The sequence below is a fragment of the Phacochoerus africanus genome, chromosome 12, assembly GCF_016906955.1.
Source record: "Phacochoerus africanus isolate WHEZ1 chromosome 12, ROS_Pafr_v1, whole genome shotgun sequence".
NCBI lineage: Eukaryota > Metazoa > Chordata > Mammalia > Artiodactyla > Suidae > Phacochoerus > Phacochoerus africanus.
Window position 1 is genome coordinate 33,205,070 of NC_062555.1, and position 25,927 is coordinate 33,230,996.

The 25,927-nt window shown below is 47.4% G+C and overlaps 1 protein-coding gene across 6 annotated transcripts in view; it reads right to left on the reverse strand.

Moving 5' to 3' along the window:
- Positions 1 to 25,927, reverse strand: part of DAPK1 (death associated protein kinase 1) — a 219,309-nt gene that overhangs the window by 91,807 nt on the left and 101,575 nt on the right. For all 6 annotated transcript variants that reach the window (XM_047755509.1, XM_047755504.1, XM_047755506.1 and 3 more), the window contains exon 3: positions 14,050 to 14,271. In XM_047755509.1, coding sequence (XP_047611465.1) covers positions 14,050 to 14,271 — 222 coding nt within the window. The remainder of the gene's footprint in view (positions 1 to 14,049; positions 14,272 to 25,927) is intronic.

A 25,927-nucleotide genomic window follows, 5' to 3' on the forward strand; every position in this document is an offset into this window, starting at 1 on the left:
AACACGGTGACCTGATGGAACACGGTGACCTGACCTCTGTGGACAGCTACAAGAACAAAGGATTTCTGCACCAAGAAGTTTGCAACGCCCCTCCCTCCCCTTGCCTTTAAAAATGCCTTGCCATTTTGGTTCAGGGAGTTTGGGGTATTTTGGGGGCACAAGCCACCCATCTCCTTGCATGGCCTGCAATACTCCTTTCTGTGCTCAAAATTCCAATGTTTCAGTTTGTTTGGCTTCAATGTGTGTCAGACACACAGACGTCCATTAACCATTACAGTCTCCAGTGCCATGGGTGCCAGAGCAGGACACAGTCTTGTGCCCACGGAAACTCACGCAGGGGGGCAAAGATGCACACCAGCGCTCTCACAAAGCCATCCTGGATGCCCTCGTTCCCATGGGAACACAAGAACGCGTCCTGCCCTCTCCCAGCATCACGGAAATGCTCAGGGATGAGAGGCAAGAACAACATGGCTGCTGGAGAAGCATCAAAGAGAGAAACAGAAAAGTCCTCAAGGTCCAGGTGGGTTTTCACAAGCTGCTACGTCACTGCTTTGAATTTGAGGAGGAACAGATGCAGCTGAAGAGCCACTGGAACATAGGCATGGCTGCCCTTGAAGGTAATGGTCCAAAGTGACTGCAGCCCTATATGAGGAAGAAGGGGGTGGGGTGGGGGCAGGCTTGGAACGTCGTCCCTGCTCCAAGGTGGTCTTCCATTTACCCTTTCCTCCCACAACCCCTGAGAACGCCAACTTAGAAAGGATGGGCAGTAGGCACTGTAGGCTAATTCCTGCAGGGGCTCAGCAGCACTTCAGGACTCAAGTAAAAAAAAAGGTCCCTCCCTGGAGTTCCCATCGTGGCTCAGCAGTAATGAACCCAAATAGTATGCATGAGGATGCAGGTTCGATCTCTGGCCTCGCTCAGCGGGTCGGGGATCTGGTGTTGCCGTGAGCTGCGGTGTAGGTCGCAGACACGGCTCTGATCCTGTGTTGCTGTGGCTCTGGTGTAGGCCGGCAGCTGTAGCTCTGATTTAACCCCTAGCCTCGGAACGTCCATATGCTGTGGGTATGGCCCTAAAAAAGGGCAAAAAAAAAGGCAAAAAAAAAAAATTTCCTCCCTGAGGAGCTTCTGAGAATAAGAATCCCTGATCCCACTATCTGGATAGGATGGGCACAGCTTTCTGAATCTAGAGGGTGTGACAATACCATCCTCCAGGGTTTGCGCCCAAGGACTAAATGAGGAGATGTCTGGCAGGGGCCCCATGATGGGCCCCAGTGAAGTACAGCTTCCATTTCTTCTGCAAGGAAAGCCTCTCTCTAGAAAGGAAAGCCTTTCTCTCTAGAAAGTTTGTAAAGAGCCACGCTGACTGGACGGGCCTCAAAACAAGTGAACATTCTACATGGTGTTTCTGAAACAATCAATTCTACTTGAATTTTCCCATCACAATATTGGGGGGAAAATTTTTTTTTCCTTTTGCTTTTTTTAGGGCTGCACCTGCAGCATATGGAGGTTCCCAGGCTAGGGGTTGAATGCCAGCAGCAGCTGCCAGCTTACACCGTGGCCATGGGCCATGGCGAGGCAGGATCCGAGCTGCATTTGCAACTTACACCACAGCTCATGGCAATACCGGATCCTTAACCCACTGAGCGAGGCCAGGGATTGAACCTGCATCCTCATGGATGCTAGTCAGGTCCCCAACCTGTTGAGCCACAACGGGAACTCCCATGGGGAAAAATATTCTGTCATCAAGCGAGGCCCAGGTACTTTAGCCCACATCTCACTTAACATCTAACTTCATCAACAGAGCAGTAGTCCTGCCTCACTGTAGCCACGTGTGGTAAGTGCATGCATTTATTTATTTACTTATTTATTCATTTATTTTTGTCTTTTCTAGGGCCACTCCTGCGGCACATGGAGGTTCCCAGGCTAGGGGTTGAATCGGAGCTGTAGCTGCCACCCTAAGCCAGAGCCACAGCAACGCGGGATCTGAGCTGCGTCTGTGACCTACACCACAGCTCAGGGCAACGTCGGATCCTTAACCCACTGAGCAAGGCCAGGGATGGAACCCGCAACCTCATGGTTCCTAGTCGGATTCGTTAACCACTGTGCCACGATGGGAACTCCAGTGCGTGCATTTAGAGACTGGAAATGAAACTGACATTTCATGGAACAAGCAGATCCCAACTGTTGTCCCACCAGAGCCCTGAGGTTCCTCATTTTCATCAGAATGATTCTGACCATACTGAAAACAAATTACACATATATGAAAAAAAAAAAAGGTTAAACAAGAACGTGAGGTAACTTTCTGTTACTTGGAAATACAAAGTAAAGAGAAAGAAAGCAATAGAAGGCTGTTTTTACAACAATTTCTGTTTGTTTTATAAACATCATTTTGCAACAACATGAGGCAAGAAGCGAGGCGAGGCTTCCAGAGGGTCACAGATGGCCTGGAGAGATTTTTATTCATCTGTCCTACACATGAGCCTAATAAGGGAACTGCACCTGTGACCTGGAGCACCAGTCCGGGGGGGCGGGGGTAGTCTCCACAGCTTCCAGTCTCCAAAGCTGACCCCAACCACCCCCACCCCAGAATTCTGGGCACCGTGTGTCTAGATGTAGGTGCCATATGACCCGTGTGGAGGAAAGCCAGGCAGAAGGTCTGGTGAGAGCCTTTATCACCAATTGGCAGCCCTCAGCCTGGGAGAGACTTGGGCTCTGGGGGCAGAAGAGAAGCTGAGCAGTGCAAGAAGGCTAGAATTGTGACCCAGAGGGCCCCCACCACAGACAGAAGACACCAGAGCAGCGAGGAGAGGGAACAGAGCAAGAGGGGAAACCAGACTGTCTGAGGGGTCAGTTGTGAAGCCACAATTCCACAGAGTTCCCTTCTCTGACGACCTCTTGAAGTGCTGGTTAGGGGACTGGTTGACCAAGACAGGAAGAATAAGATTTGTGACATGGCTGTGAGCTTCCAAGAGGAAGTGTGGGAGTTCCCGTTGTGGCGCAGTGGAAAAGAATCCGATTAGGAACCATGAGGTTTCAGGTTTGATCCCTGGCCTCGCTAGAGGGTTGAGGATCTGGCATTGCTGTGAGCTGTGTTGTAGGTCGCAGACGCAGCTTGGATCCTGCATTGCTGTGGCTGTGGTGTAGACTGGCAGCTGCAGCTCCGATTCGACCCGTAGCCTGGGAACCACCATAAGCCACGGGTGTGGCCCTAAAAAGCAAAAAAAAAAAAAAAAAAAAAAAAGAGTCAGTGTGAACAGTTCCCAGGGATTTGGGGGACCCCAGATCAGAGCATCATAAAGTAGAATCTGTCGTCCCCGGGGAAGGATTAAGAATAACTCATCACTGGAGTTCCTGGTGTGGCACTGACCCTACAGTGGCTTGGGTTGCTGCTGAGGCAAGGGTTCCAACCCTGGTCCAGCACAGCAGGTACAGAATCTGGCATTGTTGCAACTGTGGCATAGGCTGCAGCTGTGGCTCAGATTTGATCCTTGGAATCCAAGGCTTAGCCACTTCCATGTGCCATAGATGCAGCCAAAAAAAAAGAAAAAAAGGCTATCACTGGAATTGCGGAACTTTCTGAGGCTGGCAGCAGCCAATTTACCCCAGTTTACCAAACCTTAACAATTATATGCCTTTCTTGGCGAAAAGCAAAGATGTCAAATACTATCTATAACTCATATATACAGCACAGGGTACATTGAGCCAGATATTAAAATGACAAGTATGTGGTTAAAAACTACACATCCAAGAGCTCACAGATACTCTACGTAGTCTGTGTTTCTGATTTTCACTGTCTCAATTTTTCCAAGATCATCTGGAAATAAAATAATCCACTTAAGCGAGTAAAAATGCCCATTTAATAAACACTTTCTATGGAACTGGCAAGAAGTAAGCATGTGGGGAAAAGCCTACATACAGGGTTTTCTTTCTCAAGAGACTGCCTGAGTGGAAAATAACCTGTTCTAGACGATTTAATTCTGTCGTGAAAGCTGGAGAGTGTTGCCAAATGCATTTCAGTTCTCTGTTCTTGCCTAATAGTAGATATCAGAGGAGCCAGATGCCAAAAGCGTAATGCAGAACAGTTCTTGAAATTACCTTTGTGCATAAAAACAAAAGTTCAAAAAGTCAAAAGCACTGGCTGGAGCTCAGAGAAGAGAGAACAAATGTAGCAGCAAAGAGGGCCCTGAAGAAATTTGAGTGAGCTTTTGCATCTCGTGAGGAGCAGAGACTGGGGGTGGGGGACAGAAAGAGCCCTGGCACCAGATACACCTCATTTCCCAGCATTGCTCATTTCCCTAGGACTGCATTCAGCTTAGTACAACCTGGCCAGTTTGGAGGGTGCTTGATGCCATCACTTCGATCCCTACATTTGCTTCTTCAAAGGCTCTTGCAATTCTGGATTTGCTGACTGTGCAGCATGAATCTACCCACAGACACCCACTGTGCTGATACACAATGAAAAAAAAAAAAATCAGTTATACTCCTCTTAGCTTGCATCTCGATCTGGCTTGGAGAGAGGGAGCGGGCTTAAGAGTGATCCCGTAGCAATTGATCTAATACTGCACAAACATTTGAATACGACTCGGCAGCTGTGTACAAGGAACAAACAGGATTCCAGAAGTTATTGACTTAGACAAAGTTAAAAAGAGAGCTGAAAAAGGAGAGCCGTTGTTCCATAGGTATGGAGTTTCCATTTTGCAAGGTGAAAAAGGCGGGAGCTTTGTCGTACAGAGTGAATATGCCTAACATTACAGAACTGTATTCTTAAAAAGAGTGAAGATGAAAAAAAAATTTTTTTAAATAAAAAATGGAAAAAAGTGAAGGTGACTCATTTTATGTTATATGTTTTCTACCACCATAAAAAATAAATAAAATTTACCTTTTTTTTTTTTTGCTTTTTAGGGTATATGGAAGTTCCCAGGCTAGGGGGTCGAATCAGAGCTACAGCTGCCAGCCTATACCACAGCTCACAGCAATGCCAGATCTGAGCCACGTCTGGGACCTATACCACATCTCATGGCAATGCAGGATTCCCCTGACCCACTGAGTGAGGCCAGGGATGGAACCTGCATCCTCATGGGTACTAGTCAGATTTCATTGCACCACCACAGGAACTTCAAAATTTAAATTAAACAAAAAAGAGAATGCATTATGCATTCAATGACCTGCACTCGACTACAACCACAGCATATGATACTAATTACACTGAACTTCCTGTAAGAAAGAGAGGCAGAGAATGAGAGAGAGGTTAAAAAAAAAAAAAAAAAGGTGGAGTTCCCATTGTGGCCCATTGTGCGGTAATGAACCATGAGGACGCGAGTTTCATTCCTGGCCTTGCTCAGTGGGTTAAGGTTCCGGCATTGCTGTGAGCTGCGTGTAGGTCACAGACACTGCTCAGATCTGGCGTTGCTGTGGCTGCAGTGTAGGCCAGCAGCTGAAGTTTTGATTCAACCCCTAGCCTGGGAACTTACGTATGCTACATGTTTGGCCCTAAAAAGCAAAAATCCAACCAAACAAAAAACCCACTACTCTGATTTAAAGACCTGCTTTAACATGGAAACAACCCAAATGTCCATTGACTGATGATTGTGATTAGGAAGATGTGGTATATATACACAATGGAATACCACTCAGCCATGAAAAAGAATGACATAATGCCATTTGCAGCAACACGGACAGAACTAGAGACTCTCATACTGAGTGAAATGAGTCAGAAAGACAAAGACAAATACCATATGATATCACTTATAACTGGAATCTAATATCCAGCACAAATGAACATCTCCTCAGAAAAGAAAATCATGGACTTGGAGAATAGACTTGTGGCTGCCCGGGAGGAGAGGGAGGAAGTGGGAGGGATTGGGAGCTTGGGGTTATGGATACAACTTGGAATGGATTTACAAGGAGATCCTGCTGAGTAGCATCGAGAACTATGTCTAGATACCTATATTGCAACAGAACAAAGGGTGGGGGAAAAATGTATACATGTAAGAGTAACTTGGTCCCCATGCTGTACAGCAGAAAAAAATTAAAATAATAAAACAGGAAAAAAAAAATAAAGACCTGCTTTAAATTCCAAGCAGAACAAATAAAGGGGACGTATTAAAGTTGGCAAACTCAAAGTGGCTTGATTTCTTTGGAACACATCCACTACATCCACGTACAACACGGCAACTCTAGGATTTTTACTTTATGAATCTTAACAAGGTAACCTTTCAGACAGGTGATCCAAAACTTAGGCAACCCTCCCGAAGCAGGCTGTGACGGGGTGATGTCCATTCTTGCCTTAAGGTAGACCCAGAACCACCCACCCTCTCCAGCCCTCCTCTGCCCAGGCCTCCTGTGGGGAGTAAGGTTCACCCACGGCATTGCTTTTAGGTTGCCTGATGGAAATACCATGATTAGGTGTTTGTTTGTTTGTTTTATGGCCACACCCAAGGGGTATGGAAGGTCCTGGGCCAGGAAAAAGCTGCAGCAATGCAGGATCCTTAACTCACTGCACCAGGCCAGGGATCGAACCTGCACCTCCACAGCAGCCGGGGCTGCTGCAGTGGAATTCTCAATCTGCTCAGGAATTCCTATGTTATTGTTTTTAACTCACTTACAGACTTTTAGATTCACATAAGAGCAGGCAATGGTCGTTTTCTATTCAACTGCTGCTTGTGTATTAGTTTGCTAAAGCTGCTATAACAAAGTCCCACACAAGGGGTTTTAAACAACAGAAACTGATTGTCTCACAGTTCTGGAGGAAGGAAGTCTGACAGCAAGGTATGGCCATGGTCTTGCTTCCTTCTGAGGGCTCTGGGCAGAATCTGTTCCAGGCCTCTCTTCTAGCAGCACGTAAATGCATCCCCCCAGCCCTCTGCCTCCGTGGCCTTCTCCCCATGTCTCTGCCTCCGCGTGGTCTTTTTCTTATAAAGACACCAGGGATGTATCCTTAACACACGGGATAAGGAGTCTGCTCTACTCTAGTATAACATCTGAGCTCATTACATCTGCTAGGATTGTAGTCACAAATGAGGGGACATTTTCAGGTTAAGGGCATAAGGACTTCAACCTATCATTGTGGGGGGACACAAGAGCTTCTCAAAGGGTGAACCCTGATCCACAAGCATCAGTATCACCTAAGAATTCACTTAAAATGTAAATTCTTGGGCCCCACCCTAGATAACACTGACTCAGAAACTCTTGACGTGCAGCCAAATAATGTCTATTTTAACAGGAGATTCTAAAGGAGACTAAAGTTTGAGAACCACTGTTAAGTCATACTGCGAAACAAAACAAAACAAAACACACACACACAAACCCCAAACAAAAAACCCCATACTGTACATTTAAAAAATCATTTTGTGATGCTGAAGTGTGTATCTTGCCTTTCCAGCAGAACTGCTAGCCATTTGGGGCTGTCTCTGATTGTATTTATCACGTGTTGCTAATACTTACAACTAACATCAAACAGGCTAGAATGTGGCCTATTTGAAGGTCACATGTAAACTTCAGGTAGGTTTTTATTTTGTCTGCTCATGAATACAATGAATTAACTGCCAAAATTAAAAACCTAGATACCTAGACTTTTCTTGGGAAAAAAAACGGCAAGATCGGGCAACACTGAATCCCAAAAACCCCATGTGGCACCAGTTAACTGATGAGCTGCTGAGGGTTTCAGTTAGCCACACTCCCCACCATTCCCTGTTGCCTCTCTGACACTGTAGTCCAAACTTGCTCCTTTACATCACCTGTCTGGCTCCTAAAAGCTTTTGGGTTTGAACCCTATCTGGGCAGAGGGAACCTAAACTATCCACAGCCTGAAAGAGCTGTTTCTAAGCATCAAGTTGAGGAACAAATTCTAGCAGCCAGTGTCGGATTAGACCGACTTTAAGTTCTGAGAGTTTCACTTCACTTTTCACCAGGTGACAGGGCAAGTTATGAAATGATTCATGCACCGAAGATCAAAGTTCTGTAGTGGCTTGCCCATGCAACAACCCATGGAAGAGAAGAGGTTTTTGTATGGGCATGACTTCATTAGGGAACAATGGGATGTGGAGGACAAGAAATAGTGATTTTTGAGATGTCACATATGCCTCCCTCGTGTATGTGCTCTGCTGAGCTGCAACAGCAGATCAGCTGTGGGAAGATTATTTTCCAATGAGGCAGGTGGGGGGGAAGTCATTCATCAAAACTACTTTCAGGACTTACATTTTATTTAATTTAATTTTTTAATTTTAATTTTAATTTTTTGTCTTTTTTGCTATTTCTTGGGCTGCTCTCGCAGCATATGGAGGTTCCCAGGCTAGGGGTCCAATAGGAGCTGCAGCAGCCAGCCTACACCACAGCCAGGGCAAGGCAGGATCCGAGTCGCGTCTGCACACCACAGCTCACGGCAATGCTGGATCCTTAACCCACTGAGCAAGGCCAGGGATCGAACCCGCAACCTCATGGTTCCTAGTCGGATTGACTAACCACTGAGCTACGATGGGAACTCCGAGGACTTACATTCAAAAGGGCTGATTCTGGACCAGGATTTGACAACTGTGCCTGTAATGCAGACACCAAGTAGTCTGTGCACAAAGCACAGAAAAGATGCCGTGTTTGTATCTTGCCCAGATCACTGGGGGCAGCTTGTGAGATACTGAGTGGAGTGGTGGTTTGGGGTCTCTGTCTCAATGCTAAGGATGGGCCTGGAGATTGGGGGTGAGAATCCCACATCCACATGGAGACAGGCTTCGACAAGGGAACAAGCTTCATCAATAAGCCTGAAAGACACTCTCCTGGCAATGAAGCTCATCCCAAAACAACAAACTGAATAAATACATCCACTCAAAGATTGCTGAGCAGAGATTTCAGACAAGAGGCCACTCCTATGTTGTAAGGCTATTTTCTGATAATTTCTTACATTTCATTCTCTCCTTAATCTCCATTGTACCCTAGCATCCTTAAGAAAGGAAAGAGGGGGAGTTCCTGTCACGGTACAGCGGAAACAAATCCCACTAGGAACCATGAGGTTGCAAGTTTGATCCCTGGCCTTGCTCAGTGGGTTAAGGATCTGGCGTTGCTGTGAGCTGTGGTGTAAGCTTGGATTCTGCATTGCTGTGGCTGTGGTGTAGGCCGGCAGCTGTAGTTCCAATTCGACCCCTAGCCTGGGAACCTCCATATGCCACAAGTGTGGCCCTGAAAAGCCAAAAAAAAGCCCCCCCCACAAAAAGAAAGGAAAGAGGAGATGGAATATTTCACTGATGACTAGAAAGCTTCCTTTAAAGCTATTAGAATTTAGGATGATAATTTTCTCAAAGGCAAAGTTGATTCTTTGTCCTGGGTAGACCTAATATTTTGAGTAGTCTATTAAAGATTGAAACATCTTACATAGTGAGGTAAATACATATAAAAGTGGTACAGACTTGGAGTTCCCATCATGGTTCAGCGGTTAACAAACCCAACTAGCATCCATGAGGATGTGGGTTTGATCTCTGGCCTTGCTCAGGGGGTTAAGAATCTGGCGTTGCCATGGGCTGTGGTGTAGGTCGCAGATGCGGCTTGGATCCCTCATTGCTGTGGCTGTGGTGTAGGCTGGTGGCTACAGCTCCGAATAGACCCCTAGCCTGGGAGCCTCCATATGCCATGGGAGCAGCTCAAGAAAAGGCAAAAAGACAAAAAAAAAAAAAGAATCTGGCGTTGCCATGAGCTGTGGCGTAGGTCACAAATGTGGCTCGGATCCGTGTTGCTGTGGCTCTGGCATAGGCTGGTGGCTACAGCTCCGATTAGACCCCTAGCCTGGGAACCTCCATATGCTTCAGGTGCGGCCCTAAAAGACAAAAAGCCAAAAAAATAAATAGATAAATAAAAGTGGTAGAGATTTGACTTATGATGTAAAAACAAGGGTGCACTTCCCCTCCTTAGCCTTTGGTGCCACTGTATTAGGCAGGGTTCTCCAGAGAAACAGAACCAAAAGGATGTACACAGATAAAGATTTATTTGACAAAATTGGCATATGCAATCATAGACTAAGACTGGAAAGGTGAGTCTGCTAGACCACAGCGGGTGGCACAGGAAAACCAATGTTTCAGTTGGCAGCCTGAAGACAGGAAAAAGTCCATGTCCCTGCTTGGAGGCCATTGGGTGGGAAGAATTCCTTTTCTTTCAGGGTAAGGTCAGCTTTTTTGGTGCGACACAGCCCCTCGACTGATTAGGTCAGGCCCACCACCCTGGGGAGGGTACTCTGCTTTACTCAGTCTACAATACCAATGTTAAACTCATTCAGAAACACCCTCAGGACACAGACCAGAGCGGTGTTCAACCCAACGTCGAAACACCCTGTGGCACATAAAAGTAAGCATCACAACCCCACCTCCCCCTTCCTTAGCAGATGAAAAGGCAAAGACACTCAGTTCACAGGAGAGGTTGGACTCTGAAGAGCAAACACCCAGGGAAGACGAACATGCATCTGATCCTGTGAGGAAGGGGCCATATCTCCTGCCCCTCCCACCTAACATCCACCATTCATGAACTCACTCAACTTTTTTTCAAGGTCACCATGCCATGACCTATGGAGAGCTGTGTGTCACCATGCACCTAACAGAGTGGCTACAACTAAAAACAAACATTGACAATACCAAGAATGGATGGAGCAACGGGAATGCGTATCCACTGCTTTAGCAAATAATTTGGCAGGTTCTTATAGAGTTTGATGTGCACTTACCACATGACTCACTCCATGGGTCATGTTCAAAGAATGAAATCTTGGAGTTCTCGTCGTGGCTCAGTGGTTAACAAATCCAACTAGGAACCATGAGGTGGCAGGTTCGATCCCTGGCCTTGCCTAGTGGGTTAAGGATCTGGCGTTGCTGTGAGCTGTGGTGTAGATCGCAGATGCGGCTTAGATCCTGTGTTGCTGTGGCTCTGGCATAGGTCGGTGGCTACAGCTCTGATTTGACCCCTAGCCTGGGAACCTCCACATGCAGCGGGAGCAGCCCTTAAAAAAAAAAAAAAAGGAGAAATCTTATGTTCACAGAGAAACCCGTATGTGAATGTTTATAGTAGCTTTATGCCTGACTACTGAATACTAGAAACAGCCCAAATATCCTTCAGTGGGTGAACACATAAACAAAAAACCACACAATGGAATACCATTCAGCAATAAAAGCAAACAACTCATGCACAAATCGGAAAAGTATTATGCTGAGTGAAAGACTGCATACTGTATAATTCTACTTATATAACCTTTTTAAATTGATTTTTAAAATTAATTATAGTTGGAGTTCCTGCAGTGGTTTAGCGGAAGCAAATCTGACTAGCATGCATGAGGATGCAGGTTTGATCCCTGGCCTCTCTCAGTGGGTTAAGAATCTGGCATTGCCATGAGCTGTGGTGTAGGTCACAGACGTGGCTCGGATCTGGCACTGCTGTAGCTATGGGGTGGGCTGGCAGCTATAGCTCCAATTGGACCCCTAACAGGGGAACCTCCACATGCCACAGGTGCAGCCCTAAGAAACAAAACAAACAAATAACAACAAAAAAGAATTATACAGCCCTCCTCCAACATCAAATTTACTGTATGATAATTAAAATTTTTTTTAAATAAAATAATAACAAATAATTGTATGTGACCCATCTTTTCGTTTGTTTGTTTTGCTTTTTAGGGTCACACCCATAGCATATGGAGGTTCCGAGGCTAGGGGTCCATTCAGTGCTGTAGCCACCAGCCTACATGCCACAGCCAGAGCAACACAGGATCTGAGCTGCATCTGCGACCTACACCACAGCTCACGGCAATGCCAGATCCTTAACCCGCTGAGCGAGGCCAGGGATTGAACCCACAACCTCATGGTTCCTAGTTGGATCCTTAACCTGGTGAAAGAGGCCACGGATCGAACCCTCATGCTTCCCGGATGGATTCATTTCTGCTGAGCCACAACGGGAACTCCAATATGTGACCCATCTAATGCTTAGGATAAATTCGCCTAATGGAAATTATCTATGACTGGGGTGGGTCAGTCAACAGAAGCTGAATCCAGAATATACACACATAGGTGGCAGTAACTCACAGGCATCGTTTGTATATTCTGATACATAAAGGGGGCAAAGAAGATTCTTGAGTCACTGGGAGCAACGTGGTAATTCTCTGAAGAGGCCAAACAGTTGTGATCTATATAATCTCTTTCCCAAGAACTCTGTATTCGTGGTCTCTTATAATAGCCTTATGGAAAGAAATTTAGGCCAAGAGATGGTAAAGGATTTGCCCTGGATTTTGATGACGGTTCTGCTAGCTTCTAAGTCACCCTATAAAGCCACGGTGAGGATTACACTCTGATTCCTCTGTTTTCTCTGCTGAACCTCGAGCAGGCCCCTTAATCCTCTGTGCCCTTCAGGTCCTGCTCTTCCTTTAAAGCAGTGGTTCTCAGTGGAGGAGTGGGTGAGGGTAGGAGGAGAAAAGATTCTGCCCCCAGGGGACACGTGGCAATGTCCAGAGGCATTTTAGGTTGTGACAGCTAGGGAAGAGGATGCTAGTGGCACCTGGTGGACAGAAGCCAGAGATGTTGCTAAACATCCTGCAGCGCACAGGATGGCCCCCTGAACAAAGAATTATGCAGCCCAGTATGTCACGAGTGCAGCGTAGAGAATTTCCTAGAAACATGTATTAAACACAACCACCAGCCAGACACTGTGACAGGGATGTTTAAAGTCTCATCTCACTGATATCCTCCATACCCCTTTTGAGGTAGCTATTATTATTACTATTGTCATTATTATTATTTCTTTTTAGGGCCCTACCGGAGGCTTATGGAGGTTTCCAGCCTAGGGGTCGAATCAGAGTTGCAGCTGCCGGCCTACGCCTCATTCACAGCAACACCAGATCCGAGTTGCATCTGTGACCTACGCCACAGCTCACAGAAACACCAGACAGATCCTTATCCTACTGAGCGAGGCCAGGGATCGAACCTGCATCCTCACAGATGCTAGTCGGGTTTTAAACCCGCTGAGCCATCATGGGAACTCCTAAGGCAGGTATTATTGACCCCAATTTGTAGTTAAGAAGGTTGTGGCTCAGAGGCATGGAGGAATATGCACAGATCCCAGCAATAAGACAAGAAGCAGTGGGCATCCCAGGCCCTTGTGACTGCAAAGCACAGGTCCCCTAGTGAGGTGAACCTGAGCTGGACTCCCTCCAAAAACCTCCCGTCACTTCCATCTCCTCTCAAAAATCACCTTCTAGCCCTAAGAGTTACCAAAGTAAGGGGGAGCTGCTGGGCTGGCAGAAAGGCACAGCTGAATTTCAGAGGCTCTAGGAAATGGGTGGGGTCTGTCTTGACTCAGAACCACCCAGGACTGCTCCATCTCCCCCAACCTTCCCATCCCACTCTCCTCCCTCCTAACAGCCCAGAGACACTCCCAGCTGCAAGCTCTTGTGTGATGTTCTCTCCTCTCCCGCCAGCCCATACAGCCAGGCTCATCACAAGGCAGAGGGCCAGGGACAGGGGGATGCGTCACACACAGAACATCGTGCTACAGTCAGTTTCCCACAATAACATCCAACGGGCAGGGCGTGCCTGAGACAATCAGCAAAATGCTTTAAAAACAAGCCCTCTAATCACCCCGGAGTGATGCTGCTTCCATTTTACCCTTTGGTCCAAAGATTGCTGGCAGTCCCAACAGTTACAAATGGGGTGTGGGAAGAGAGAGAGAGAGAAAGAGAACAGAAAAAGGGAAGCAGGAAAACAGAGGTACAGCATGGCAGGAGGGAAAAGACATACGGCCAAAGCTTAACATGAAACTCAGAATGCAGAGGACCTCAGGCCAAAGGAAGAAGCCCAAGGTTGGGGGCCCACCTGCCAATCAGGTGGGACCACATTCATGGACGCAGCTCTGCAGAGTTACTCCAGGTGAATCACTGCAGCCAGGACGCCAGGGCAGAACGGCAGATGGCAGTACTTAAACTTGGCAAAGCCAAGTTCATCCCTGAGAGGTCCGGGCTGGCTACAGCACTGTCCAGCTGCAGGGGAGCCCTGGCTGACCTCTCCCCCTACGCCCACCCCACCCCCCAAACACAGCACTCACAGTTCCAGGATCAGGATGACATCTGTCTTGTTCTCGTAAACCTCATGCAGGGTGATGACGTTGGGGTGCTGGATCTCTTTCAGGATGCCGACCTCCCGCTCGATATCCTCCCGGCTCACGCCCCGCCGGCTGGATTTGGTCCTTCTTTTCTTGATGAACTTGGCCGCATACTGTAGACCGGTGCTTTTCTCACGGCATTTCTTCACAACGGCAAACTGCCCACTGAAGAGAGAAGGTGGAAGAGGTTGGGATCATTTACACATCCCCCCCCCCTTTTATTTTCCCCTTTTGCTCCTTAGGGCCATGCTCGCTGCATATGGAAGTTCCCAAGCTAGGGGTCAAATAGGAGCTGCATCTGCCGGTCTACCCTACAGCCACAGCAATGCGGGATCCCAGCTGCATCTATGACCTGTGCCGCAGCTCACAGCAACGTTGGATCCTTAACTTGCTGAGTAGGGCCAGGGATCCAACCCACATCCTCAAGGATATTTGTCCGGTTGTTACTGCTGAGCCACAATGGGAACTCCTACAGATCCTTTATTGTGCACCAAAAACGGGGTTTGGGGATGGATGTGGCCCTGGGGTAGGGGCAGGGTGTAATGGAATTAGAAATAGGAAAGTCTACATTGTGGGAAATTAACAAATTCAACATAGAAATTTCTTGCTATGTTTCAGTTCCATTAAGCTTGTTTCTTTATGAACAATGGGTGTGAAGAATAAAAATCCTTTTCTTAAATTCCTTTTTTTTTTTCGGCTGCCAAGAGGCATATGGAGTTCCCTAGACCAGGGATCAGATCTGAGCCAGGCAGGTTGTAGGCAGCACTGGATCCTTTAACCCACTGTGCCAGGCTGGGGATTGAATCTGCATCCTGGCACTGCTGATCCCAGACCCCACAGCAGGGACTCCTCTTGAATTACATTTTATTAAATGGGGAATAATGCCTCTATTTCTCTGTTCTCCCCCCCGCCCCTTGCTCATCCCCATTTCAGATCCAGGGACCACAGGAAGGAGCTCCCATCTGGCCTTGCTTCCTTGTTCTTGTCCTGTGTATTTAGGAAAGCAAGGGATTGGGACCAAGGAACTGGCAGAAAACAGGCTCTCCCTTCAATGACATATTTGCTAGCACCAATGTTTATCAATTGAAAGACAAAAAATATACAGGCATACTTCATTTCGTTGTGCTTCACATTATTCTGTTTCACAGATACTGCAGTTTTTACAGATTGAAGGTTTGTGGCAGCCCTTGCTGAGCAAGTCCATTGGCTTCATTTTTCCAAGAGCATTTGCTCGCATCATGTCTCTGTGTCACATTTTGGTGATTCAATAATTATACCCGTTATAGTGATCTGGGATCATGATCTTGCCACTGCAAGAAGATTGTAACTCACTAAAAGCGCAGATGAGGGTTGGCATTTTTTTTGCAATAAATTATCTCCGAGGTCTGCCTGTACATATTTTGTTCACACTTCAGGGGCTGATAAGCCATGAGAATATGGCTTGCCTCTATCCTCTTCCTTTCCCAATAATATCCACCTCCAGGGTTCTTTGCTTCTGGAGAGCTGACTCCACACCAACTAGAGCTATGGATCATGTGACCCAAGCTAAGCCAATCAGTGCACTATGTTCTCATGGCTCCAGGGACAGGCACAAGACCTAAATAAGACCTTTTGAAGAGTGTGGAGACAAAGATTTTTTTCTGAGACACTTTGACCTCCAAAAGGGGCCAGTGATCTTGAGATCACTCTTGACCTAAAGCTGAGGCATTGCTGGTAAAAGGAAAGTAACCAGGTCTGCAGTAACACTGTGGAGTGGCTGGATCAACCCTAGCCTGAAGTCATCCACCTTTGGATTTTTCAGCAATATAAGGCGATAAAATTCCCTTTCCTAATAAAGCCAGTTTGATTTGGGTTTTTAATTTTTTGCAGGGAAAAGCATCTCAAATTTGACAGCATGCAACTGGAGCTTACTGCCCATATATAAAAGAACACAGACTTTCCTCCCTCCATCCGTCTCCCTTCTGAGCCCCCAGCACTACCACGACGGGACCTTCCTTTTTTTTTTTTTTTTTTTAGGGCTGCACTGGAGGCATATGGAAGTTCCTAGGCTAGGGGGCTAATCTGAGCTGTAACCGCTGGCCACAGCCACAATAGCAACTCTGGATCTGAGCCTCATCTGTGACTTACACCATAGCTCACTGTAACTCCAGATCCTTAACCCGTCGTGGTGCAGAAGAGACAAATCCAACCAGGAACCATGAGGTTGTGGGTTCGATACTTGGCCTCTCTCAGTGGGTTAAGGATCCAGCATTGCCATCAGCTGTGGTGTAGGCCAGCAGCGGCAGCTTTAATTGGACCCCTAGTCTGGGAAGCTCCATATGCCTCGTGTGTGGCCCTAAAAAGCCAAAAAAAAAAAAAAGTATATGATATGTACTGATTATACATGCATAGCAGAACTGGATGGACCTCCAGGAAAATGATTATATTTGATGCTGGGGGTTGGAGGGTGGGACCTGGGTGTCTTGGGAAGAAACATAGGAAGAAGAATTTTCACTTTATCATATTACACTCTTTGAATGATACAAGGGTTCAAAATATTACATTTTTCATTGATATTCGAAAATATAAATAAAATATAATGTTTTAAAGTCCAAAAAAAAACCAGATACCATAACAGAGCTTGACACAAAATAGTAAGGTGACTATGCAGGCAGGGGAGACCTTGAGACGCAAGCAGGTTACCCTGAAATAAGTGAGATACCATGGAAAGATGCTTCCTATGTCAATGCTGACAGCCCCATCTCCTCCCTAGAGCCCATCCACTCATCACAGGATCTGTACATTTCTTGGCACCTGCTGGGGAACTGCTATGTGGAGAACTGTCATGGTTATTTTTAGCTAGCTTTATTCCCCTCACATGAAGACAAAGGAGAAAGAGAAAAATCAAATTAAGACTAATATTTTGATGCTAAAGGATGGATACTTTTAAAACGTTACTCATTTACTTGAGCAGCAGGGGTGGGTGAAGAAAAAGCACGGTGAAGGATTATTTTTCTAGCAGCATCATTTTTTTTTTTTTTTGCATGGCAGGTTATAAATACCTTCTCCCCTCTCTCTACCCCCGCAGCGGGCTAATGGAGACGCTGAAGAATAAATCACATTGGAACACTAGCACCTATTGCCCATAAACTCACAACCCTAAAGACTCGTGGGATCTGTTAGGACTTGATTACAACCACTTTCCGATTTCTCTGGAGAGTGAAGAACTGGGCTTTCTCTCTGAGGTTGGCAGGGGCGGTGACAGGGATTCGGCTCATGGAAGAAGGTGGAAAAACAGCCTGAATACAAAACAAAGTTAGTACTGCTTTACAAAGGCCAGTGAAGTGGTGCTTGGGTTCCCCGTCTCTTCTTGTCCCTTGGGCACGTGCTCTCAAGGGGCCTCAAGACAAAAAGGCTGCATACCAGCCCTGCCAGGACCTCCAACCCATAGCAGCCCGTGCTTCCAGGAGCTGGGACCCCTGGGTGTGAGTCCTGCAGTCCCAGCCACTTGACCGGGGTGGCTATAAAGGCAGACTCAAGGCAAACTCAGTGGTTTGAATGGCATTGCTTTAAAAAAACAAAACCAAAGAGAAAAAAAAAAAATTTAACAGAAGGGCCACAAAGAATTTAAATGCAAGTCTGACCTCACTGCCAAATGTTCCATGTGGATCTTTGACACTTTTATTTTTAATTTTTTCCTCTTTTCTGGCCCCCCTGTAGCATAGAGAAGTTCCTGGGACAGGGATCAAATCTGAACCTGAGCTGGAACCTACACCACAGCTGTAGCAATGCTGGATCCTTTAACTTCCTGTACCTGGCTGGGGATGGAAGGGGCACCTCCACAGAGACAATGGGATCATTAACCCCCTGGGCCACAGCAGGAACTCCCTTTTGATACTTTTTTTTTTTCTTTTTAGGGCCGCACCCACAGCATAGGGAAGTTCCCAGGCTAGGAGTCCAACTGCAGCTGTCAGCCTACACCACAGCCACAGCAACAGAGGATCCCAGCTGCGTCTGCAACCTACACCACAGCTCACCGCAATGCTGGATCCTTAACCCACTGAGCGAGGCCAGGGATCGAACCTGCGTCCTCATGGATGCTAGTCAGATTCATTTCCGCTTAGCCACATGGGGAACTTATATCCTCAACTCTTGAACAATCTGCCTCCCTACCCCTTCCCCAACCAGTGCTCTCTCCTGCACCCTGAGTCACAGGGCAGCCCATCCCTATATGGCACTTGCTATTTTCTGGCCCATTTCCTCTTCTCCCAAGACCATAATTCCTTCAGGACCAAGAGCTGGCAGGTGCATCTTCTGTCTCCTGACGCCCTAGGTGCAAAGCCCCTCCAGGAGCCCAGGTACAACGCTGGTGTCCTGCTCTTGAATTCTGAATCTATAATCCTAAAAACTGCCTCACTGTAATTCCACAGAGCCGCACAGCAGCCAGGGGTGCAGAATGCCTGTGTTTGAGTCTTGGTTCCAGCCTAGTAGTACCTAGGGAACTTTGGGCTTACTTACCCCTTAACGACTCTGCCTCAGCTTCCTTATCTGTAAAGTGGGTAGAATATAGTGCCTGCCTGGGAGGGCTGTTGGGATGGAGGGGGAAGGATGAAGAACAGTACCCGGCAATAGCAAAGCTTCAATAACTGTGAGCTATGATCTTCCACAATGGGAGTCATTGTCTTTAGCTCACGATTGCTTAAATCTCAAAGCACTGCAGTATCACCCCAAAATGTCACCTCTCATGATGGCCTGGGGAAAAGAGCCCTAAAAGAAAAAGGAAAACTGGAGTTCCCACTGTGCTTAGCAGATGAAGGACCCGACTAGGATCCATGAGGACGCGAGTTCGATCCCTGCCCTCAGTGGGTTAAGGATCTGGTATTGCCATGAGCTTTGGTGTAGGTTGCAGATGTGGCTTGGATCTGGCGTTGCTGTGGCTGTGGTATGGGGAGCAGCTGTAGCTCTGATTGGACCCCTAGCCTGGGAACTTCCATGTGTCATGGGTGAGACCCTAAAAAGCCAAAAAAAAAAAAAAAGAAGGAAAGAAAAAGAAAACACACACACACAGAGCAGGGCTATACTCTGTTAAAATGTGTAAAACTATTTCTAAATCTGGCGGCTGGCTCTTCCCCTTCCTCTCTCTGCCCCACCCAGAGGGAAAGCAGCTGCTCCCAGCGCTGGGGGGCAGGGAAGGAGTCCCAGTTGAGCCAGAGGGTGTGTGGGAGGCACACACAGGGACCATGGGGAAGGGGCTCCGTGTGACTCGGTGATGGGTATTTCCCCAGCGTCACCTCCTCCGGTGCCCAGCAGGCGGAGGAAAGACTCATGGAGAAGAATTTCTTCTCTAAGACAGTGATCTGCTTTGTGAAGCCTAATTCCACTTGGACTGTTGGATAATTGCTGTTCCTAGACAGCTGGTGCCCCCTCCCTCACGCCCCCACTCTCCACCCTGAATTTGGCCACTTTGGGGGAAAATGCCTCTTCTCCAATCTTCCCCCCCGCTGAAAAAAATAATTTGCATGGGCTTTTTTTTTTTTTTTTTTGGCAAGGGCTTATAAATTGTGGGCTCCCAGAGTAACACCCTGATCCAGCTTCCAGGGTACGCTCTGGGCAGGAGGCAAGTAAATGCACACAGAGAAGTAAGGCCAGCCCTGCCCCCCTCTTGGGAGACTGCCTGTCACTCCAGGTTCCCTCCTGTGATAAACACAGGCGGTTCCTCAGTGGCTGACACCCAGACAATGTGGTTCCATGGATGGAGGACCTAACTTCCTTCCTGGAAAACAGAAACTCACCGTATATTAACATTAAACTTGAAACACAATATAAGCCATCCTCACTTTTTGCGGGATCCACATTTGCGAGGTCACCTACTAGCTAAAATGCATTTGTAACCTAAAACTCAACACTCACAGTGCTTTTTGTGCTCATTTATGGATTTGAGTAGCCAGATGTCCGTGTTCCCAGCTGAGGCTGGTCAAGGCCTTCTTATTTCAGCTCTCATACTGTAAACAGTGTCCCTTTTATTTATTTGTTTATTTTTTGGGGGGTCTTTTTGCCATTTCCTGGGCCACTTCCCGCGGCATATGGAGGTTCCCAGGCTAGGGGTCAAATCGGAGCTGCAGCCACCGGCCTACGCCAGAGCCACAGCAACTCAGGATCCAAGCTGCGTATGCAACCTACACCACAGCTCACAGCAACGCCGGATCGTTAACCCACTGAGCAAGGCCAGGGATCGAACCTGCAACCTCATGGTTCCTAGTTGGATTCCTTAACTACTGCGCCACGACAGGGACTCCAACAGTGTCCCTTTTATGATTTGTGTGCCCCTGTGAGTTTTGCATTTTGTGTTTTTTTGTTGGGGATTTTGCTATTTAAAAATGGCCCCCGAGGAGTTCCCGTTGTGGTTTAGCGGGTTGAGGACCTGATGTTGTCTCTGTGAGGATGCGGGTTCGATCCCAGTGGGTTAAGGATCTGGCACTGCTGCAAGCTGCAGTGTAGGTTGCAGACAGAGGCAGCTGCGATCCTGTGTTGCTGTGGCTGTGGCTGTGGCTGTGGCCTCGGCCTGCAGCTACAGCTCCAGTTCGACCCCTACCCCAGGAACATGCATGTGCTTCAGGTGTGGCTGTTAAAAAAAAAAAAAAAAAAAAAAGGTCCCCAAGGGTGGGGCTGAAGTACTGTCCAGTGTTCTTTAAGCCCAGAGGCCATGGTATGCCTTACAGAGAAAATTTTTGTGTGATGAAAAGCCACGTTTGGCAGGGGTTACCGTGCTGTTGGCTATGAGTTCAGTGTTAGCGAATAAGCAATATATACTAAGCAAGGCATCTTTGAACAGAAACACACATCAAACAAAGTTATGCATTCATCTGTTGGTGAAAATGCTGTAACCAGAGGCTCACAGGAACCCAACCCTGTACTTTTCTCCAGGACCAATGGTTCAGTGTTTGTGGTGACTTCACAGAACGTAGCTACCACAAATAATGAGAATTGACTGCATGTCATTTTTTTTTTTAAATACCACTAACATTCTCTGTCATTTAATGAGTTTGCTGCAGTAGGTACAGATAACCACACTCATTTTAAAATGAAAACTTTCAACTCACCATAAAAAAGTTACTAACCTCTAAGACAATGAGACCCATCCCTGCTTGAAAGAGTTATCTATTGAAAAAAATGTGTTTCAAACATAATCACAAATTTTATTAAAAATGACTTTTGGGGGGCTGCATCCATGACATGTGGAAGTGCTTGGACTAGGGACTGACTGCGTGACATAGCAGCAAACAGAGCTACAGCAGTGACAAAGTCAGATCCTTAACCCACTGAGCCGCTAGGGAACTTCCCAAAGAGAACTTCCGCTAAAAGGCACAAAGCTTCATACAGAACAACCTGCTGGCTCATTTCTTTGTCTAGTTTACATATCTGATTTAAGCACTATCCTTGGAGTCACTCAGTGAACTGTATCCAGGATGCTATGCAAGGCGCTTTACACGTATCACTTTTTTTCGGTCTTTTCTAGGGCTGCACCCACGGCACACGGAGGGTCCCAGGCTAGGGGTCGAATCGGAGCTGTAGCCGCCGGCCTACACCAGAGCCACAGCAATGCAGGATCTGAGCCGTGTCTGCAACCTACACCACAGCTCACGACAACGCCGGATCCTGAACCCGCTGAGCAAGGCCAGGGACCGAACCCCGCAACCTTATGGTTCCTAGTCGGATTCGTTAACCAGTGCGCCACGAAGGGAACTCCACATATTACCTTATTAATAATCACAACTAGGAGATTCACAGGATCATCGTCTCTTCTATTAATGAGAAAACCAAGCTGCAGAGAGATTTTTGACAATTGCTGCAAATCATCCAACTCTGCATAATTGAGAAATGAATCCAAACACAAGAATATGTTCTTCCCATGCTCTATTCACTGAGCACAGCTGCCCTGCTGGGCTTGTATCCATTTTATCTGAGATACAAGCTACCCCTAGGAATCCACAGACAAGACTAGAGCATCTGCAGGAAGCTTTGAGACGGGAAGGCAAAAAGAGACTTGTGGCTAAATGTCTGGGCAATGCAGCCTCCTCCTCCCCAGTGAAAACTCAGACAATGTTTTGGTGTTTTGTTTTGTTTTGTTTTGTCTTTTCAGGGCCATGCCCGTGGCATATGGAGGTTCTCAGGCTAGAGGTCTAATCAGAGCTATAGCTGCCCGCCTACACCACAGCCACAGCAACGCCAGATCCGAGCTGCATCTGCAACCTACACCACAGCTCACAGCAAACCCAGATCCTTAACCCACTGAGCGAGCCCATGGATCGAACCTGAAACCTCACGGAATCGTTTCCGCTGAGCCACGATGGGAACACAGTGTTTGAATTACCAAAAACCGTGGCTTTAACAGGCTCGGAGGGGCCCTGAAAAAAAAATACAAAACCATATTTGTGTGTGTGCTTAAGAAGCATGATGTTAAAAATGAGGAAGAACCATGGAAGGTTCATTCCCAAGGTCAGAGCACAAGGATCACACGCAATTTATGAGGCATTCGTGTTTTAGCAGGTCTTGTATATTTCACAGTGCATTGAAACTAAACCTGTTGACCTTTGTTTAATCCGGTCAGGTTGTACTTTCAAATTCATCTCTCCGTGGCAGGTTTGCTCTCACCTGGGGAAAGACTGGATGGACATACAATGTCAAAGAAAATGCTGCATTCAGAATGGAGGAAGAGGACTTCCTGTCATGGCTCAGTAGTTAACCTGACTAGTATCCATGAGGACGCGGGTTTGATCCCTGGCCTCTCTCGGTGGGTTAAGGAGCCGGTGTTGCTGTGGCTGTGGTGTAGGCTGGCAGCAACAGCTCCGATTCAACTCCTAGCCTGGGAGTCTTCATATGCCATGGGTTTGGCCCTAAAAAGACAAAACACACACACACACACACACACACACACACACACACAGAATGGAGCAAGAGCAAGCCGACTCAACATAACAGTTTTTCCTACCTTATGGGTTGGTACCTAACCTAGGGCCTGACATTTTCAACACTGAACTTGATCTAGACCCACCGTGAAAACCAGCTCCCACCAAGAAAAGTGGGTACAGGTTCCCCTCCCCCCCAAAAAAAAAGCCTAAAATGGGGTATGATTTTTCGTTCATTTTAAACATCTATCCACCCAGTGCAAACAAATTATTTACGGTAAATATGTATTATTGTGAACTTCACTACATCAATGCTGGAAGAGATCTGGCTTAAATCAAAGGGTTTTTTCCTCTCTCCCCTCCTCCCAAGAGTTGCAATAGGACTTGTAATTAACACAAAATAATTTTTACTTCTTAAGTCATATATCCACCTCCCCCGGCCCAAGTTAGGGCTAATTTATGGGTCATCTATTCTTCCTCAAGAGCTGTATTCTGAGAGTGGTATCAGCTTGAATCCTGCTAGAAAACTGGAATGACAGGTCTTAAATAAGAGGTGAGGTGACAGAAAAGATTTTTCAAGGATGAGTTAACATTTGATAATAATTCACGTTGATGACAGCAGGGGCGGGGGAGGGGGAGGACGCACTGGGTTTACAGAATAGGGGAGCGCCAAGCATGTAACACTCTAATATAGGACGGGGCATAAAAAGGACATGCCCACTCCCTACTCGGGGCCACTCCAGGGAGAGGATGAGGTTGGGAGGCCCAGACTGTGTCTCCAAGGCCAGGTTCCGGCGGGGGGTGCACGTTGCGGGGATGGTTCCCAAGAGGAGGAAGAGCATCCCCGAGGCAGGGAGGCATGGAAGAGCCTGCTGAGGATTTCTGAAAGGAACTGGGGTGGGGAGCTAGGAGGGATTCCCCACAAACAGGACTCTGCCTAGGATGGAGCAAGGCCAGCCCCAGCTCTGCCAGCAACGTGGGAGAGCAGGGAGCTGGCCGAGCCTCAGTGTCCCCTTCTGTGCAAGAGGAAATGAGGCCACGCCCGTGAGTGGAGCGCCTCAAGCACAGGCAAAGGATGAACACAAGTATGGTGTCCCAGCTTCGTCCTTCTCCCAGAAGCCAGAAGGGTTAGTGTTTCCGCAGCTGAAAAGCAGCACCTGATTTCTTTTCGGCATTTTTCTTCCCAACATCTTTGAAATCTAAGTGTTAAGTCTCTACATTTTTTTCCATTAGGGCTCTGTAAAGCTTTTTTTTTTTTTTTTTAGGGCCACACCCTGGGCTAGGGGTAAAATCAGAGCTGGAGCCACCAGCCTAAGCCACAGCCACAGGCACGCTAGATCCAAGCCACATCTGCAACCTACACCACGGCTCACGGCAACGCTGGATCCCTAACCCACTGAGCGAGGCCAGGGATGGAACACGCAACCTCATGGTTACTAGTCAGATTCGTTTCTGTTGCACCACAATGGGAACTCCCACAAAGCTATTTTCATCTTGGGGAATTCTCCTTGTGCCTCAGGGGGTTAAGAATCCAGCTAGTATCCATGAGGATGTGGGTTTGATCCCTGGCCCTGCTCAGTGGGTTAAGGATCTGGCATTGCCACAAGCTGAGGCAGAGGTCTCAAATGTGGCTCGGATCTGGCATTGCTGTGGCTGTGGTGTAGGCTGGCAGCTGCAGCTCTAATTCAACCCCTAGTCTGGGAACTTCCATGTGCTGTGGGGTATGGCCCTAAAAAGAAAAAAAAAAGAACAAAGCTATTTTCATTTTGGATGGTATCTATTTTATTTGTCCCCTTTGGTCCCCAAAAGACCTTGTGACTTTGCCTAGATGCTAGTTTTAGCTGTGGGGAGGTGATGAGAAGCAGACCACAGTTTGCAAAGATGGCCTCAGCCTGTATCTTCTGTCTCACACCCTCTTCCGAAGTGTGGCCTTGCCTCCCCATCATCCTGGTCCCCTGGAATCCAAGCCTTGCTTGACCAAGAGAATGTGGCAGAAGTGACTCTGAGGCTTCTGCCTGGGTTTCTTGACAGGCACCCTCCCGGGAGCTCCTTCTTGGAACCCAGTCACCATGCTGGGAGAAGCCCAAGCTATTTGGAGAGGCCACGTGGAAGAGTTCCCGTCAACAGCTTCCAGTGAGCTGACAGTAGCTTTAAGAGCCCAGCCAGGAGTTCCCGTTCTGGCTGAGTGGAAATGAATCTGACTAGCATCCATGAGGATGCAGGTTACATCCCTGGCCTTGCCCAGTGGGTTAAGAATCCGGCATTGCCGTAACCTGTGGTGTAGAGGCGGCTTGGATCTCGTGTTGGCCGGTGGCTATAGCTCCAATTTGACCCCTAGCCTGGGAACCTCCATATGTCATGGGCACGGCCCTAAAAAGCCAAAAAAAAGAAAGAGCCCAGCCAGATGAGTCTTCAGAAGGGCTCCAGCCAACATCTTAGTGCCACCACATGACAGACCCCAAGCAAGAACAGCCATGCAACCCACAGAAGCATGAGGGCATAATAAACCGTTGTTTTAAGCTATTACGTTTTGGGGTGTTGGTCTCACAGCAATGAATAGGTGGAACAGCCAGGAAAAATTTTTGGGTGGTGAATTTAACAGATGATCCCAGAAGCTACCGAAGAAAGGATTTAATACAGATAGTGAGGGGCCAGAGGTTAATCGGGGTCTCGGACAAGCCTAATGGGAGAGCCTGGGAAAGGAGCGAGAGGGTCCAGACCCTTTTAAAAGCAGGTCCTGCCCCTCCCCTATACCTCGTCCCCGCCCCTGAGGTGGGGGTGTGGCCTCACAAGCCACCTCCCACTCCCCCATTACGTCAGCACCTGTAGGCTCACTCTTCCAGTTCTTTGCTTCTCATCTTGGCAACAATTCCCCAGCTTTCAAGGGAACTACTGCATCATTTGAGGGACCTCTGAGCCAGAACCCCAAACCAACA